The following is a 20,274-nucleotide window of genomic DNA, read 5'->3' as shown; positions in this document are numbered from 1 at the left end:
GCTTGTGAAACATGCAATTTAGTCCTCTTACTCCTCCACTCCCCATAGCAAATGACCACATCCCATTTTTGGGGGAGTCAGTGTTGATGACAGTAGTTTTTCTCAGATTAGCATTCTTTCTCAACACTGGTGTGACTCATCCATCTCAGCTCTTCTTAAATCACATTGCATTCATAACACATAAAGTGCAGAGGCTCAGAGATCAGCAGAAGCATGAGATGGGGACCACAGGCAAAGAAATAAGGTTATCTTATTTCTAACATGATTTTCTTATATCTAAATGAAATTACCTTGGCTTATAAAGATCTATCTACTTATCTACCCGCATATGCATCTCCCTTCATACTGACTCTATATATCTATATAATCTAGCATGAAAAGTATATTTTGAAGATCCAGTGATTTTTACCCCCTAGGAAACTTGTTTCAATTGAAATAATACTCAAATAAAAATTATTGTTTTTAGCATCTCTATAGTAAATGAAATCACACTATGATCATTTCTCATAATAACAATTATGGAACACCTTTCTAGTTATTATTGTTATTGCTCATACATACCAATGAGTTAAAGAGATTACATTGAGGTAACATGGGATGAATGTTTTGGATATAAATGTATTCTTTTTCATTCTACCACCAGAATTCTTACTCATATACAGCCATGCTATTCAGCCTGCCTTCCACTACTCAGTGTGATGTTAAGCAACTGAAAAGAGACTTTTGGTCAGATAACCTCTATTATTTGAAATCTGTATACGTGGATTTTTTTTCTTTCTAAAGAATTCAAGTCTTAAAATAGATTAACCTGAATAAATCTCTTAGTTAACCACTGGCCTGTAACAAAGAGGAAGGAGAGGCCAATTGTGACATCAATAATGATTAAAGGAGTGGAATTAGACAAAGAGCACAGAGCCAGGGTGGTCTGTCTAGTAATATCCTTGCTAAGAATTAATGTGGTTTTAATGTTACATTGGTATCTAGAACAAGTAGAATTCCAATCAAATTTCCACCACAGATATAAAGTGTGGAGAAACTGTCACACGGGCATAAAACAGTATTACAAAAGCCGTATAATGCTGTAGTAATTAAAATCATGTGGTTTTAGCATAGGAATAGATATACAGAAAAGTGTTACAGGATAGTAATCTAAAAACTATAAATATGAAAAAACAGAACTTGGTATACAGCAGAGGTAGCAACTCATTTCAGTCCGGAAGGGATGCATGATCCAATGGAAGTCACTGTTGTCTAGTTAATGCAATTTACAATGTCAATTATCCTCAAGCAGTTGAAAATAGTGTGAAGTGGAAAGTGTTACATATATTATGTGTAACATGTATGTAATTAATATGGGTAACATAAATTTCAGGGGAATTGAAAAATTTTAATTGTAAGAAAAACTGTTTAATTTAGAGTATATAACCTTGAGCTAAGCTTTGTTTTTAGACAGCACAGATAAGCAAACACATGGGTAAGCAAAGCTGAATACTTTCAGCTTCATGAAACAACAGGAACAAAAGTACTACGGCTCGTTGAAGGACACAAAGTAAAGACAACAAACAATAATCCAGTTATGGAGGGGGAGAACACTCAAGATACACAACACAAAACTTAGAATTTAGTTTCAAAACTGAGTTCCTGGGTGTGGTGTGATGTGCATAGCTTAAATTCCATCAGGTACTTTAAAGGCAGATATCAGAGCTCTATGTATGGTATTGCAGGTCAGCCTGATCTACACAAACCCCATTTTAGAGAGGAGGGGGTGGGGTTCAAGATTTCCTAGAAATCAAATACAGCAAATAGTAGAAAGAATGTGAAGTATTTAAACAGAAATTTTACACACACACACACACACACACACACACACACACACACACACACAAAAAAAAAACCTCGTGGGAAAATGTTAACTTGTGGTAAGTAACAAGTATAATCAAAACCCTTAATTCAAAATATTCAACTAGGTCATATGAAAAATTCTGACAAAGTATTGACAAAAATTTTGGAGCAGTGTTTCTCAGCCTTCCAAATGCTGTGACCCTTTAATACAGTTCCCCATGTTGTGGTGACGCCCAACCATAAATATATTTTTGTGACAACTTCGTAACTGTAATTTTGCCACTGTCATGAATAGTAATATAAATAAATACCTGATATATGGTGCTCAAGAGGGGGTTGCGACCCACAGGTTGAGAAATACTAGTCTATAGGTTAGACCCATACTACAGGTTTTAAAATCTGCTATCTTAAAAAAAGATGTATTGATTGATTTATGTGTGTGTTCACACATGTGCACCTGTGTGCACAGAGGCCAAAGAGAGTATCAACTCTCAGAGCCAGAATTACAAGTGTTTAAAGCAGCGGTTCTCAACCTTCCAAATGCTACGACCCTTTAATACAGTTCCTCATGTTGTGGTGACCTCCCCCGAACTGTAAAATTATTTTCTTTGTTACTTCATAACTGTAATTTTGCTACTGTTATGAATCACAAGTTGAGAAACAGTGATATAGAGGAATGGCACCTCTCATCTTCAGCTGATTAGAGGGCTAACTAGTGGGGACGTTCTGGAGGATATCCTGGCAAGAGTCAGTAAAAGATGATACATATCAGCTTTGACCTTCCACATCCTCACCTATATAAACAGAAGACACAAGAGTATTCAAAGCTGCATCATAGCAAAACTTTAAGCAACCTGGTATTAGTTAACAGGAGAAAGAATAGGTTGTAACATTTACTGTGGGGTATAGACAAGTGGAAAATGATTACAAAGACATTTTATTTTATTTATTTTGTTTTTTTCGAGACAGGGTTTCTCTATTCTATCTTGGCTGTCCTGAGCTCGCTTTGTAGACCAGGCTGGCCTCAAACTCACAGGGATCCGCCTGCCTCTGCCTCCCGAGTGCTGGGATTAAAGGTGTGTGCAACCACGCCTGGCTCTGACAGTTTATTTTTAAATTTTAATTGTGTGACACTTTTGTACATGTGTACCATGCATACTGAAAACCTTCACTTCTTATCTCTCTACCATCCTGGTCCACACATCTCCCTTTCAGAGTTCTCATAGATGATTTTAGTTTTAGTTAAACCATATGAACTTGTCTCTATCTTTAATTTTGAAATTACAGAAATATAAATGGCATCCAATTGAAATTTTATAAGGCTCTATTTGATAATGATTAAATACCTTGAAGCTGAATTACAAAGCCCAGTTGTGTAAATTGCTTCTATGAGCTCTAAACATTCAAAGCTAAATATAAAGAATATCCAGGCAGTGGTGGTGCATGAGTTTAATTCCAAGCACCTGGGAGGCAGAGGCAGGTAGATCTCTGAATTTGAGGCCAGCCTGGTCTATCAAGCTATTTCCAAGATGGCCAGAGGCTGTAACAAGATCCTGTCTTGAAAAAAAAAACCACATATAATGAAAGAGGAAAGTATAAAGCCCTCAGTCAGAGTCACAGTGACTACTGGAGCATGAAAGAAACATGCAGCAACATTAAATGATGCATACCATTGTTATCCTCATCTTGATGGCAGACATTTAGGCTTTCATTTCATTATTTTTTAATATACATCCATATTTACTTGTAAACTATTTTATATGAATTAAATTTAAGAGCACATGTTTAAAACTTTAAAATTTTTTCTCTTACAGGTTTGGAAGGATGCTGCCACTCAGATATTTTATTCCCTTTCTGTGGCTTGGGGTGGCTTAGTCGCTCTGTCATCTTACAACAAGTTCAACAACAACTGTTACTCTGATGCCATTATAGTTTGTTTGACAAACTGCCTCACTAGTGTGTTTGCTGGGTTTGCTATTTTTTCTATATTGGGACACATGGCTCATATATCTGAAAAGGAAGTCTCCCAAGTTGTAAAATCAGGTATCTAAATCTGGATGCTACCAAGTCATTAATTGAATATTGCTCACTTATGAAACTCTGGTATAATTTATAGTCATCTATACTTACGATTAGAGTTATTGTATTTTCTTGGTTTATCTGACATAATTTATTTTAATATAATAGTTCCTAAAACATCTGGATGTACAAGAGTGTTTTAGGGAACAGTTACGCAAGAAGACCAACGTTAGGAACAGAGTTCAGTTGGTAGAGTGCTTGCCAAGAATGCACAATGCCCTGGGTTTTATTTTAAGCACCTCATAAACTAGATGTGGTGTTATATGCATGTAATCACAGCACTTTAGAAGTAGAGATAAGAGGATTAGAAGTTCAAGACTAGTCTTATTTACTGAGAGAAACTAAGGCCAGCTGAGGCTGCATGAGACATTGTCTAAAAATGACAAAAGAAGACCTTTTCCCCCTGTATTTTATTTAATCCTTAGTACGAACCATGCAACACACAGTGACAGGGTTCAAGTATTATGGTAAGCATGCTCTCGCTTTATGTGAGAAACAATTATGACCCAATTTACCCAGAAGCAATTACAGCTTGAGTTTAAACTTTTAAGCTTATCTATATAATATGAAGGTTCAAGTGATTCAGTGCATAATTGTGTCTGGCTTTCAAGGAATCTATCTAATGGCCTTCGACCCTTAAACACAATAGTTATGAGTTGCTTACTATCCAGCTAAAGACTCATAGAAAAGGAATTCTAGGATTCTTTAAGCAGGAACCTCTTGGAAATTTTTATTATATATTGAGTATAATAGAAATATTGAGGAATGATAGCAAAATTACTGTATAAGAAGGGAAACTGGAGATCATTTAGGGTCCGTTTCTTCATAGTGCACTGATACACAGAAATACTATGTCTTACACAAGTGTAAATATTTAGAAGGCGATAAAACCTAGTTTAAAAGCTAGTGCTATGAATTCTATGTCAGTCCTCTAGGAAGGTAGAGAAAATGAAAGTACTTAAAACTGAGGGTAACATAGAAAAGTTGTAAAAAACTACAAAGTGCTTTTAAAGGTAGCATCAAATCAAAAATGAGATTCCATCAAGGACTTTATTATATTCACTATTTCATGTATCTATAAACTTAAATAATATTACTCATAATAATTATGGGCAAACATTTGTCAAGATCATGGGAAACTAAATTCATTCCAGCCAGGAATGGTGGAATATGCCTTTAATCTCAGCACTTGGGATGCAGAGGCAGGCAGATAGCTGTGAATTCGAGGCCATCCTGGTCTACAAAGTGAGTTCAGGATAGCCAAGGCTACACAGAGAGACCTGTCTCAAAAAAAAATATTTAAAGTTCTAAAGCAACTGTCATGAAAACTTGTATTAATATCGTAATTTATGCCACACACTCATATTTGTGTAACAATTTAATATTTATCTATTATTACTGTGTATGGGAGAAAAAAGAGAGATACCTAGCGCAGCATCATGCATGTCACAGTGTTTGCTTAGAGGTCAGAGGACTGTTCTCTTCTTCCATCATAGGGGAATTGAACTCAGGTCATGAAGCTTGAGTGGCAAGTGTTTTTACCCAGTAAGGCATCTCTCTGGCCTCCAAGCAAACCATTTTAATAAGTTAATTGATAAAGAACTTTGTCATGGATTGCAAGGCATGATGGAGTATTTAACAATGTTCAAATGGCAATTAATTTCTTGGCAATTAATTTAAGATCCCACACACTTTCTTAGGGTTCGATTTGGCTTTCATTGCCTATCCAGAAGCTCTGGCTCAACTCCCAGGTGGTCCATTCTGGTCCATATTATTTTTCTTCATGCTTTTAACATTAGGTCTGGATTCTCAGTTTGCTTCGATTGGTAAGTAATCCTTTTGGTATTGAATAATTGATATTTTATTCCTTTTTTCTTTATTTGGAAACATCCTATTTCATATTGTAGGCTTTATAATAGAAACTCCTTTTAGGTCCTATTAACAAAAATGAACTTCAAAAAACAAAACAAAACAAAACAAAATGAAATTCATGAATTGTTTTAATTTAAAAATAAAATACATAAAAATACAATATACTTTTATACTTGACACTCAAAAACCATCAATGATTCATTGTATGTGCTCCAGATAGGTATTTGGGGGGGGGGGGTCAATTGTTGGCTACTTTACTCAGAGTTTTGTATTTGTTTCTCAATTAAATGTACACTAAACCAAACAATGTCAAGATAGCCACCACTTTCTCTTCCCTGCCCCTTGTACCTAGGGACAGTTCCTTGAAAAATCTCATTTCACCCTGAAAACTTGGTTCTTGCTTAAGATTTTTTAAAAAAACAGTAACATAATTCTCTTTTTTTTTGTAGAGGCAATTGTCACCATAGTGTCCTATTTTGTCCATGTGTATATGTGTGCACACACATGTGATATACAAATATATATATATCACATATCTATAGGTAGCATAATTTTCTTTCATCTAAACATGGTTTCATGGTATATATGCTACTTTAACAAGACACATAAATATAGTTAATTGATAATATATCACCCTATTTATGGGTATTTTAATTCCTCTTTTAAAAATTCTACACACTACAGCTGGAGAAGTGGTCTTAGTTGGGAAAGTAATTGCTGAGCTCTCTTCATGACCATGCTTTGATCTCCAGTATCCTTATAAATTCTTGAGAAAATGGCACACTGTGGAAAGCCTAGCCCTTGGGAGCTCACTGGTTATTCAGTACAGTCAATCTGTGAGCTCCAGGTTCACTAAGAATCTGTGTCTCAGAAAAATGATGTGGGAAACACTTGAGAAATGACAAATGAGATTGCCTTCTGCCCACTTACATGGAACACACATGTGCACATGTGCTTTCATATACTCGCACACAGAAACATAAATTTCACACAGTGAATGTTCTCCTTATGTATGGGTTTGTGTATGCAAAAGGAATTTCCTAATGGTAGACAACTAGAAAATTTGAAATAAGTTTGAAAATATTATATTTTTATTAATTCTTTGGAAATTTCATAATATGTATTTAGATCACATTCAACCTGTGTCCTCCCATCTTACCTCTATATTTCCTCCATATTTTTTCTTTTGTTTAATAAACAATGGAGTTCAACTTGTCCTGCGCATATACATAGTGGGTTTGAGGTCATGCACCACACCTTTACAGAAAACTGACTCCTCTAGAAGTTATCAACTGTCACTAACTTTTCAGTTAATGGTAGAAACACATGGCCCCTCCCGACTCCCTGCTGGAATGTTGATTTTGTGGAGGCAACCACAGCTGATGTGACTTTTAAGAGTGTGTAGATTCTGTCATGACCAGAAGACAACCATTTGCTCCAGACCTTCATGACTTCTAGGGCTCTTAAAATATTTTCCCCTCTTCTGTACACATGGTCCCTAAACCTTGTATATGTGTGATACAGATGCCCCATTTGTGGCTGAGCATGTGCACATGCATGTGTGCATGCTCATACACACAAATTACATACACTATGATTCTATGTATAGAAAAGAAATTTCCCTATAGCATACAACTGGAAAATCTGAAATAATCTTTATTGTCTTATACAACACGTTATTAAAACTTTATTCTTCCTAGGACAAAATCAAGGTTCCTCTGGTTGATTTCCAAAACATTCAAAAATATCAAATATATTATATATCTTTTCATTTATATACTTTTCTGATTTTAGATAAGTCCATGTTTAGTAAACATTATTCCTCATTCCTCCCTCGTTTTTCTTCTCTCCTTCTCAGCCCTTCTCTTTCCTTGTCCTCTCTTCTTCCTCTCATCCTCTATTTTCTCCTCTCTTCCCTGTCGTAACCTCTTCTTGAACTGCAATCCCTTCTTTTTCTGTATGTCTCTCTCTTTTCTCTGTCTGCTGGGAACTAAGTCCAGGGACTAAGAGAAAAGATCTTATTGACTGTTAGAAAAGAACAATGCCAGTTTACACCCAGCTTATTTGTGTAAATTTGACTAATAGAAATTGAATTATTTGATTTGTCTTGCTCAGTTGAACTGTAACCCTCTATTGTGTCCTCTAGAAACAATTACGACAACAATTCAGGATTTATTTCCCCAAACAATGAAACGCATGAGGGTTCCTATAACTTTGGGTTGCTGTTTGGTTTTGTTTCTCCTTGGTCTCGTCTGTGTGACTCAGGTACAGTATAGATTTTACCTTCTACAGACAAACATTAGTTGGAATATAGTTTAAAATCTAAACAAATATACTAAAGTTAAAAGGGGTATTTCATGACAGGTAGAATTTCTATTTGGATTTATGCTTTCCAAATTTCAGCCATTTTCTCCTTTGTAACTTTGCTAGTACTTGTTTTTCAGAGGAGGAGACCCAAAACTGACTTTTTTTTTTTTTCAAGTAACAAAATGATTAGAAGCTGTATTTTCTTGGTGGCTATTACAGAGCTCTAGATACAATATGCCATTCATATAATCAACTATTCTAAATGCTTATATTTTGCTAATGTTGTAATATACTATTTTTTAAAAGCCCTTTTGGTTTTTAGATAATTAAACACACATTTGAGTTTATACTTTAAATTTACCTTTTATATATTATTTTTAAAATATTCTATTTAAATACTTCACAAAATAAACAAATACTTAAAAAATAATTGTAAGTAACTAGTGTGTTTGTTTTTTGTTTTGTTTTCTTGTAGGCTGGCATTTACTGGGTTCATCTGATAGATCATTTCTGTGCTGGATGGGGGATTTTGATTGCCGCTATCTTGGAAATTGCAGGAATCATCTGGATTTATGGTAAGTGGTGATTACAGATTTGCTTATAAGTCTTATACATGATCATCCTACTCATAATTGCACATATAATAGTAAAACGCAATCTATTGAGCAAAGTACGATATGAATGAAATGGAATTCCTTCAATGTTGTAGTTTAGTAAAGTGTTTAAATGAACAAGGGTAATTTGGATGGCAATCCTTATCCCTATAAAAGGTATAAAAAGAGCTCATAGTCTGAAATTGTTTTCTTCAGGAGGGAATAGATTCATTGAAGATATAGAAATGATGATTGGAGCAAAGAGATGGATATTCTGGCTCTGGTGGAAAGCTTGCTGGTTTGTCATCACTCCCATTCTGTTGTCTGTAAGTAACAATATGTATCAAATTTGGTGTTAATAATATAATGCATACCTTTAAATGTTAGTGAGGAACTTGGAGACCATTTTCCATTAGGGAAAATAAGTAAATAGTTTGGGAGAGTTTTCTCGTTTGTGTTTTTTTTTTTTTCCTGCTGGTTTCTTCATACTCTCTGTATTAAAATGCCTTTGCAATATTATTTTTGAAGCCATGGGGTTTAAATATTGCCCATACAAGTACGATAAACAAAAGCAAATCATAAATTAACTCATTGTCTGAGAGAGATGATGAGTCATTTCTTTAGTTCTCTTCTAGAAAATACAAAGCCTGACCAGAACAATATGGTGTCTTTTTGTTGTTGATTTTGGTTTTTTGAGACAGGGTCTCTCTGTGTAGCCCTGGCTGTCCTGGACTTGCTTTGTAGGCCAGGCTGGCCTCAAACTCACAGCAATCCACCTGCCTCTTCCTCCTGAGTGCTGGGATTAAAGGCATGCACCACCATGCCCAGCTGCACATGGTGTCTTTATTTTTCATTATGTTGTTTTTTGTTTGTTTGTTTGTTTTTGAGACATCTCTGTTTAGTCCTAGCTGTCCTGGCACTCTCTCTTTTGACCAGAGTGGCTTTGAACTCAGAGATTTTCCTGTCTCTGCCTTCCAAGTGCTGGGATTAAAGGCGTGTGCCACCACCATTCAGCCAGATGATTTCTTTAAATAGCCCTTTTCTCAAATAAATAATATTCAGAGCTGGGCATGGTGATGCACACCTTTAATCCCAGCATTCAGAGGCAGAGGTAGCTGTACATGACTTAGGGAGTGACAGAATAGATTTCTTCTCCCATGCTGACCTATCACACACAATGTGCCACTGTCTCATCAAATCCTACAAATGGATCCAAGACTTGTGAGAACTGTTGGCTTGTGATATGACTGGGACTGCCATACGTTTTCATCAGTTATGTGGCCTGACATTTAGATTTAGTTTCTTTTTCTCTTTCCTACACTGGGTTGATATACATGGATCACTCCATTTTACCATGTCATCCACCGCTTCTTTACAGTTTCCATCTGTTCTATCACTTTATTTTTGTTTGTATGTTTTTCCAGACAGGGTTTCTCTCTGTGTAGCCTTGGCTGTCCCAGACTCACTTTGTAGACCAGGCTGGCCTCGAACTCACAGCGATCCATCTACCTCTGCCTCCCAAGTATTCACTTATTTTCTTAACATACAGAGAGAATGGGGAGGGGGGGAGGGAGTGCTCTTGGCTAGAGGACAACTTGTGAGAATCAGTACTCTCTTTTCCCCATGTGGGTTCCATGGATTGAACTCAGGTCATCAATCTTAATAGCAAGCTCCCTTACCCACAAAGTCACCTTGTGGTAGGAATCACTTTTTTTTTTTTTTTTTTTTTACATTTTCTGATAATATTCTAATCTCTCTCTCTCTGGCATAGAGTACATTCATTACTGTTGTGACTAGTTTTGTTACACCACCATGGTGGAGGCAACATCTAATCCACCACCTTACATGAGACTGGAAAAGCTTGCAACAGAGATTTCTCTCAGCTTCCCAAGTGATCCCCAAAGATTGCAGATTTATTAATCATAATGATAAAGCTCAAACTCATAGAAGTTAGACTCCTTTGGAGAGTCTCGTGGTGGAGGTTCAACAACTGAATCTCTCCAGCATTGAGTACCTCTGTCAGACCATTTCTCTTTGGGTGAGAGTCAAATTAGGCTAAAGAAATAAAATTTATCCCTAGTACTCCTTGAGTACCGATTGGTAAGAGGTTATTTTTGTTGGTTTAAATGTTTGGTTTTTTTACTTTTTACTTTTTTTATTTTTTGAGACAGGGTATTATTACTATGTAGCCCTGACTGGTCTGGCATTCCCTATGTAGACCAGACTGGCCTCAAACTCTCAAGGATTTGCCTGCCACTGCCTCCTGAATGCCAGGGTTAAAGGGTCCCCCTCCCTGCAAATAAGGCTTGATTGGTAGCTTTTTTGCTTTGTTTTGTTTTTTGCTTTGTTTTGTTTTTTGCTTTTTTTTTTTTGTTTTTTTTTTTTTTTTGTTTTTTTTTTGAGACAGCGTTTCTTTGTGTATCCTTAGCTGTCCTAGACTTGCTTTGCAGACCAGGCTGGCCTTGAACTCACAGCGATCTGCCTGCCTTTGCCTCCCGAGTGCTGGAATTAAAGGCATGCACCACCACACTCAGCCAATTGGTAGCGTTTTAAAAATTACTTTTCTTAGCAAATACATGAATCTACATATGTATGTATACATGTATGATTTTATTCTAGATAATTTCCTTGCTAGCTCCAACAGGTTACACATCCATGTGTGTGTATGTGTATCAGTCAAGCAGTAAAATATACTTTTATTTTTGGAAAAACATAGTATAAGTCAGACAGTCATTCCCAGAACATCTCCTTAATGCCTTACTTACTTCTGGTGCATTTTGAAAACCATTTAAAAATCATTTAAAGAAGTAGTTTTCAACTTTCCTACTATTATAACTCTTTAATACAGTTTCTCATGTTGTAGTGACCCCCAACCATAAAATTAATTTCATTGTTAGTTTATAACTTTAATTTTACTCCTGTTATGCTTTATAGTGAAAACAATTGTGCTTTCTGATACTTAAGTAAGCCCTGTGTTGCAACTCATGGGTTAAGAATTGCTGATTCAAATGAATTCTATCACCTTTTGTGAGGGAGAGGCTTTTGTATCTCAGGCTTGTCTTGAAATTGGTATGTAGCTACACATGACCTTGATCTTCTGATCCCCCTGCCTCAGTTCTTTGAATGCTGAGATTTCAGACAGATCTCAGGTTTTTGCCACACTTCTTGAACTTATATCAAATTTATTTTTTCTCAAGAAGACCCTAGGAGGGAATTGTGTTTTGGGTAACATGTGCCAGTACTATGTGTTTAAATTTGAGTTATGTGAGGGAGAAAATAGTTTCTTGTGCAACGAATAACAGTTGTTAAGGTCAAAAACATCTCTAAGTGCACTTGTACATTCTCACCGGATTTTTCACACATATGCTGGCTAGCTTATAGCATAGAATGAAGCTGTGCTAGCAGTGTAATCTTCTTGTACATATACCCACAAGAGGAGTGTTGGAGAAGGTAATTCTATTTTTTTCATTAGTTTTAAGAAAGCTCTATAATGTCTTCTGTTGTGACTGTACTAATTCACATTCTGAGAAATAGTATGCAAGAGAACAACAATTTCACCATTGATTGGATATATTTAAAAAAGATGAAATCAATATGTTTTGGAGATGCCTGTACTCCAGCATTTGCTACAGCACTATTACTATAGTCAACAAGTGGAACTAGCTTAGGTGTCTGCCAATGGACAACTACATGAAACAAATGAGGCAAGGCAAGGCAATATGGCTCACATTGGCAATGCAAGCATTCAGGAAGTTAAAGTAGAATGAATTCTGTGATTTAAGATCCAGTATGGGCTATAGTAAGTTTAAGGCAAACCTGGGCTATAGAGTGAGAATATATATGTGTGTGTGTATATATATATATATATATGAAACAGACAAAAGTAAAAATAAGAAAATGCAACACATGTATACACTGAACTATATTCAGCCTTATGATGAATAATTCTTTACAATTTTGACATGAATTTAATGGAATTCAGGGCTGATTAGAGTAAATAATAAGTTTCAGTTCAATTGGAGGAAGACATTCTGTGTTATAATTACATAGAAGGGAAACAACGGACAATAATGTGCTATATAACTTAAAAATTATAACAGGAGGGATTATGAAAGCAATTTCTATAAAAGGTAAATGTTTTAGGCAATGAATTGATTATCTGTAAAACAGAAATAGCCAGGCACAGTGGCAGACACCTTTAATTCCAGAATTCAAGTGGTAGAGCAGAAATTTACTTCTGAGTTTGGGGCCAGCCAGGTCTATATCCAGGGCAGCCAGGAAATAGGTGGAACCTATTTCAAAAAAGAAAAAAAAATTAGGCTTGCTATATGGCTCACAGTCTACGCACACTGGGCGCTGTTCCAAAGGAACCAGGTTTATTTTCAGCATCCAGATAGCAGCTTACAACTGTCTGAACTTGAATTCCAAGGCATCTGATGTCCTCCTCTGGTATCCATGGGCACTAGGCTCACAAAGGATGCACATGAAATAATACTCGCAGGAAAAAAAAACCCACACACGTGAAATAATACAAAAGAAAAAAACCATAGAGGTTTGACAGTAAAACACACCTGATTTTTTATGTATAATGTATAATCAAGCATTGTTACATACACATTGAATAAATAGGTCTTTTATTAATAAATGGGTGCTTTAAATTTTTCAGAATTTCTTTAAAGTTAAAATAGAAATTTGGTTCACTTCATATTATTATCTTCTGGCTTGTTACTCATTTATCTTAGTTTCTTAATATCAGCTTCATTTTATTATTTGATAAATTTCAAATTATGATTCATCTATAACAGGAAGTTTGATCTTTAACTTTTTGATGTTTTACTTACTTAGGCCATTCTAGTCTGGTCACTGGTGAAATTTCACAGACCTGAGTATGGTGATATTCCATATCCTGACTGGGGAGTTGCTCTAGGCTGGTGTATGATTATTTTTTGCATCATTTGGATACCAATTATGGCGATCATAAAAATAGTTCAGGCTGAAGGAAACATCTTTCAGGTAAGCACATCTAACCCTAATTTTGTATAAGCACCTGTGATAAAATGAAGATTAATTACGTAGAAGAGATAAGAGAACACATGGGATGAAATGACTCTCTTCTTTTCCTCTACTTCCAAACCCAATATTATGTTTGACAATATCTTATTGTCATATATGCATATATGTATATATATGAATTTGTGTATCTATTTGTATTTTACTTGTAAATTCCTTGTAGAAGTTCATTCTTGTATCCTCAGTCCCTATTACACTCTTCAGGACATAAAAATTTGTACAGTCATCCTTATTCGTGTCAAAAAACAAATGACTCATTTGCTTCTTCTATATGTAATCTCTACTTTTTAATCTTCATATGGTATAATACGGATCCTAATAGTGTAATTAAATTGTACTTAATTGGATGATCTCGGTAAATTATCTTGCATCCTTTGTAGCCCTTGAATCATCTTTCTTCCACGGAAGCCTACAATGATAGAGTTGATCAAATCTTCATAGTAGAACAGCAAGATAGGCTTAGCAGAGTCAATTTTCCTGTGCTTATCCAAGAACAGAGCCAAATAAGTGGTTCAGTACCTGAAACTCTATTTTCTTGATTTTTAAAATATATTCCAGTGCAAAATAATTTAGCCCTTCATCTGATCACAAGAAGAAAACTGACTCAGTGACACCATTCATATGTTTTAATTCTGAAATTATTATTTTTGGTTTAGTAGTTAGGATAATTTTATTAACAATTAATAACATTTTTATTACAATTTCTTGTTAGGTGGTGGTGTAAGAATTTAGGCTATTACTATTTTTCTATGATTGTTATGTCATTGTTGCTATCAAAGGCACTTAACAACAAGTGTAGTTTGATATTTGATTTTTTCAGGATGATAGCACTTAAGTTCTAAAACACGATTTTTGTTGTTGCTTTTCAGCGTATTGCAAGCTGCTGTAGACCAGCTTCTAACTGGGGCCCATACCTGGAAAAACATCGTGGGGAGAGATACAAAGACATGGCTGAACCTGCAAGGGAGACTGACCACGAAATCCCGACTATTAGTGGCAGTGACAAACCAGAATGAGATGACACTCTTGAGAAAATATCCGATTGTTAAGATAATGTGATTTTATAGAGTAGGGGAATTTAATTTATTTGTATGCTAATCAAGCAGGGAAATGTAGATGTCATGCTCAGCGCAGGGTTGTAAGTACTCTTTTTACTTAGTCAAGAATGAAATATAAAAATGTGAATCTTCCAGTTTTTAGTAATGTACTTGTTTCCCTTTAGAATTAGCTATTTGTTAGTACATATACCCCATTCTATTTTACAATGACATTTGTAAATATTACTGTATTTTTTTTAGTATACTGAAGGTTTCCTGTGAGATGATTACTTAGGGAGTAGTCATACTTTGTACTTTGTAATTTTTAAGACATATTTGTTTCTGTACTCTTTTTTTTTTTCTTTTTTTTTTTTTTTTTTTTTTTTTTTTTGAGACAGGGATTCTTTGTGTAGCCCTGGCTGTCCTGGACTCACTTTGTAAACCAGGCTAGCCTTGAACTCACAGTGATCCATGTGCCTCTGCTGGGACCAATGGCATATGCCACCACACCTGGCCTGTTTCTATATTCTTAATATGTACTTTTTTCATATAAGAGATAAATAATAACTCAGTGTAATTAAGGGCGAGTAGTACACAATTAAAGTCCTCACTTATAAATGTCACAAATGGGACCTGGAGAGATTTCTCAGTAGTTAGGAGTAATGGCTTTTGCAGAAGATGTAGGTTTCATTCTCAGCATCCACATGGTGACTTATACCATCTGTAACTCCAACTCAAGGAGATCCAATGTCCTCTTCTGACTTCTATGACACTGCATGCACATGGTGCATATACATGCAAGTAAAACACCCATACACAAAGTAAAAATGAATAAATCTCTTTTAAAAAAGAAGTGTCACAAATATGTAGGAAAAGGACTGTACATCATATGAGGGTTGCTGTTTAATACCCATGACTGAAATATGACTAAACATGTCATCTGGTTCAGGTGTTCTATGTAAACTTTGTATTATACTGTTTGTTTAGCATGAAATGAGACAAAAAATGAGGAACAGGTTGCCACAAGGGGATAATTCTAAGAAATCAAATATTGTAATTTTTGATACTTACCCTTCATAATAACTTTTTCTTCTTTAGGTTGTATTTGGAATACAAGCACAACTCATTTAATTTTTATTGCATTAAAGAACAAATAGTTCATTACATTCTATGAGTTCTACACTTAACTGCAAATAGAATGTTTATAAAATTTTTATTGATTAGATGAATTTAAATCTGGCATTTTTTGATGATATGTCTATAAGATGAATGGCAATAAACTTGTCTTTTATGGCTTCATTTTTGCCTAAGAGTAACAAAGCATTCATACATTAATTGATGTTAATTGTTAATTGTCACTAATAAAAATTTTATACCTTGGTTTCCTCAAAAATGATGATTTGTCCTTTATTATGTATTTTTGACATATGGTTTAAATATCACAGCTTAGGATATTAAAGTTTACCATGAATATAAAAGGAAAATTTCAAGAGTTATGCTGAGCTTTAGGAGATTACCATATTGACATTGTATCATTTTCAGTGGGTTTGGATTTGCATTTTTTCGGGGGGGCTAGTCCACTGTCTTCATAGAAACATCAAAGGGATCTATTACTCAAAAACAAATAATGCTGAAGTACACTATATACTGCTAGCTATTTTGTATTGGGCAAGTCAGTACCAAGAAGGAACAAATTTCTCACAATCATATTTCCTCCTAACCGATTAAGGCGTCTCTTTAATTAGTACACATGATTCTGAAAGAAGGTGGCATGAAGGCATAACAATAAGCCTACAAGTAATTCATCTCAATGGTAAGACTTGTATTGCTACTCTGAAGGCTTTCTTTGTAGATAGATCCAATGCTGTGAGCAAGAATACAGAGATTAAATCATAGTTATACTTTATTTTATAGACTATTATGTGAGATATATGACAAGTTTAGGCTTAGAAAAAGTTTTCTTCATTGTAATTCAAATTGTATTAAAACATTCTCCCATTATATTTTGAAGCTTAGAATTTTCACCAACTAAATATGTGCATGCAAATTTTAGAAGGTACTTTTGATATCTGTAGAGAAATTTGGGCAGAGGATATAATGGCAATAATTGTTTTTCAGAAGCTGTCCAAAAGTAGTAGTTGAAGAACTTGTATCACCACCTTCAAGTGTGAAAAATATTTTTTTGAGGCAGGGTTTCTCTGTGTAGCCTTGGCTGTCCTGGACTCAATTTGTAGACCAGGCTGGCCTCAAACTCACAGCGATCCACCTGCCTCTGCCTCCTGAGTGCTGGGATTAAAGGCATGTGCCACCACGCCCAGTTGAAAAATAGATTTAATCACCATTTTAATTCATGGAAAACATATACTGCAAGGTAGAAAATAACATCTCTTCATTATAAAGATTTTATAATAATAGAAAGCAGTCATCTGCATAATAGACAACAGGACCATGTAATTCTTCCTCTTGATGAAACTTGTAAACAAATGCAATAATAGACTGCAATCCATGAGATGAAAAATTAAACTTAAATGAAGTTATCATTGCTATTTTGTAAGCTATAAATTTTGAAGTGCCTTTCCTTCTTGTACTGCATGCTTCTACATATTTCCCTATATATATAATTAAGTGTATTTTATTAATTATATACATTATATGCTATATATTTAATAATTATGTGTGTGTGTGTGTGTGTGTGTGTGTTAGCCAATGCATGTAATTGATTCTTTTTTTTTTCAGGACGGGTTTTTCTGTGTAGCGTTGACTCTCCTGGACTCACTTGTAGACCAGGCTGGCCTCGAACTCACAGAGATCTGCCTGCCTCTGCCTCCAGAGTGCTGAGATTAAAGGTATGCACCATAACCACCCCGGTTGTAATTGATTCTTAAAACAAAATGTAGCAAAGAAATAAGTGCCGAGTCTGTATCTGACATCTTCACTCATTTAATGTTTCTTTTGCAAGAGCCAAAATCAATCAGATTCCATCTGAGTTTCAGTTGTTAACTATCGCTGTCAGAATATTCGGGAACCCTGGCACGGGGTTTCTTATTGATCTTTACACAGCGGTATAAGCCCTTGAGGAACACAAAGTTCTCTGTTTTGTCATGTTGATAATCCAGAAATTGCATGTTAAGCAGAGTTTTCTTTCTGATGGGAGTTACTTGAGAGCGACTAGTTAAAGCTTTGTAGGTGAAACTGTTGAGAGGGATGTATTCATTGCTGTTGCAGGCTGAATAAGTTTCTCTTCTTCCAACTGGGAAAGATGGCACACATGATCTTTTATATATGATTACCTGGAAAAGAAATTATGCTGTTGTGGTTTATCAGAGCCTGGCAATTCCTGGATCCCATCTCATACCAATTTAGTTATTAAAAACCAACTGCTTCACCCTAAGAGCTAAAGATTAGAAATGTTTTGAAGGGAGTCACTGAGTCACAAATATGTTTTGCTTATATATAGACTGAGGGAAAATCTCACAGAACTTGCTTTGTTATCCAAAGTGCAATATTTTTACATAAAATTTCCAGGAAGTCCAGTAGCCTCCTCCACCCATGCCCTTGACTTCTATGTAAAAGCACTGCACTTGAAACCTTAAACACTAGGAAATCCACATTTAGACCTGAAATAACTAAGTATATACAAAATTCCCAGTTTGTAAGCTAATAAATAGAAAATAAAATAAAATAAATGGTATTTTGGTGGCCATTCATGCAGTTGTCTGTAAAGGTAATCACACTTACGTAGCTTAATGAAACTACAGCAGAAGAAAAGCAAAACAGAATAAACAGGAACTTGGCTATGGGATGGGATGCCTTAGAAAGCAATATGAAAAACAAGAGAAGAGGGATTAATTCCTAAAATGAAACTGTGGTTTTAAAGTAAGATATTTGGTCCACTTTGAACTGATTTTTGTGCATGTTAAAAGGTAGGGAATATATACTTCAAGATATAGGGAGGCAGGAACTTTCTGAAATGCAGAAATTTTCTGAAACGAGACTGCAATAAGACAAGAATCCCAAGTGGTAACAACAGAACTACATGAAATTAAAATGTTTTTGCACAGAAAATAAAATATTAGTGGAGCAAATAGCTTACAGAATGGGAGAAAATCTTTGCCAGCTATATGTCAAAGAGGGAACTAATATCTAATTTTTACAAAGAACTACAAATTTTAAACTGCTAACCTCTCCCATGAATCCACAAATGAGCTAGTAAAATTAAAGATAAAACACAAATGATCAGTAAATATTTTAAAAAGTGTTTCATTTCCCTAACCACTAGGGAAATGCAAGTTAAAACAACTTTGAGGTTCCATCTTATGCCAGTCAGAATGGCCACCATCAAGAAAAATGAGAACACAATTACCCAATGATGTAGGGAAAAAGTAACCCATTTTCACTGCTGATGGGATGCTTCTAGTAAGTTACAAAAGTCAGTATTGAGATGTGTCTAAAATTTAAATCACGATATGAACCAGGTGCACCGTTCTTGAGCATATTCCCAAAAGGACTACCACCAAGGAAGTTCCCAATTCTACCTCATGAGAATCTAGGTAGGCAAATTCACGGTTTCTGGGTAAGACCTAGAAATTAAAAATGTGTTGAAAGGAAATATTGGTTCCCAAGTTTGTTTTGTAAAGGCACAGATTCAATGGAAAGTACGGAGTTCACCTTGCAAAGGCAAAGTGCCTTGTTAGTGCCTTGGAAGGATGGTAGTACCTCCATCCCTGGCCCAAATCCTATGTCAAAACACTTAACGACTTTAAACACTAGGACACTCAAGTTTAACGAAGAAATCTTCATGTATATCTATACAGTTCCCAGAAGGATGTTGTAAGGTGCAAGGGGAGAAGCTACAGTGGAAAAGGGGTCCATTTTTAACCTATGATTCGGGGGAACCGGCACTTTCAGCTCTCCTGTTCTCTCATGGTTAGTGAGAGGTTCGCTGGAAAGTCAATCAAATCATTAGTGACCTATATGTATCTACTAACTGCCCATAACTATTGAATACATTGATGAAAGCTCGGGAAGCACAAACCAGAGAGACGTTAAATGCCGGGGCAGTGTAGACAGGGCCAGCCGCATTTGGTGCTCTTCCCTTGGTTTCTTTCCTGTTTCTGTGATCTTATAATCATAAGCCCATCCACATATTCACCCAGTGTAATCTTTGGGCAGTCTAAACTTAGGCAGCTTACCTGATAAAGTATCTTCAAAAATGACACAAAGAAAGCGATCAAAACACCAATCACGAGGATGAGTACGATGCTCATGGTCGCTCCCTGACGCCTAGTGCAGGCACTAGGAGGAGGAAGCAGAAGCAGTAGCTGGATCTAATAGGAAAGCTTGCGGAGCCTGCGACCAAAAAGCTGCTTTCCCCTACACCACCCGGTGATAACTGGCATGAGCTGCCTGCCGCCCTGCCTTATATACTGCGGGTGACATCACGGCTTCTCATTATCTACGCACATGAGACCTCA

The 20,274-nt window shown here is 35.7% G+C and overlaps 1 protein-coding gene across 1 annotated transcript in view; it reads left to right on the top strand.

The window, feature by feature from the left end:
* Slc6a14 (solute carrier family 6 member 14) overlaps positions 1 to 15,175 on the top strand; it is a 34,330-nt gene extending 19,155 nt beyond the window's left edge. The window contains exons 8-14 of the mRNA XM_051141574.1: positions 3,657 to 3,885; positions 5,622 to 5,747; positions 7,940 to 8,058; positions 8,576 to 8,675; positions 8,910 to 9,019; positions 13,539 to 13,706; positions 14,633 to 15,175. Of these exons, the coding sequence (XP_050997531.1) occupies positions 3,657 to 3,885; positions 5,622 to 5,747; positions 7,940 to 8,058; positions 8,576 to 8,675; positions 8,910 to 9,019; positions 13,539 to 13,706; positions 14,633 to 14,779 (999 nt within the window). The 3' untranslated portion in view covers positions 14,780 to 15,175. The remainder of the gene's footprint in view (positions 1 to 3,656; positions 3,886 to 5,621; positions 5,748 to 7,939; positions 8,059 to 8,575; positions 8,676 to 8,909; positions 9,020 to 13,538; positions 13,707 to 14,632) is intronic.
* The last annotated feature ends 5,099 nt before the right edge of the window (positions 15,176 to 20,274 follow it).

The sequence above is a fragment of the Acomys russatus genome, chromosome X (assembly GCF_903995435.1).
Source record: "Acomys russatus chromosome X, mAcoRus1.1, whole genome shotgun sequence".
Classification (NCBI taxonomy): domain Eukaryota; kingdom Metazoa; phylum Chordata; class Mammalia; order Rodentia; family Muridae; genus Acomys; species Acomys russatus.
This window is presented reverse-complemented; position numbering and strand designations above follow the sequence as displayed.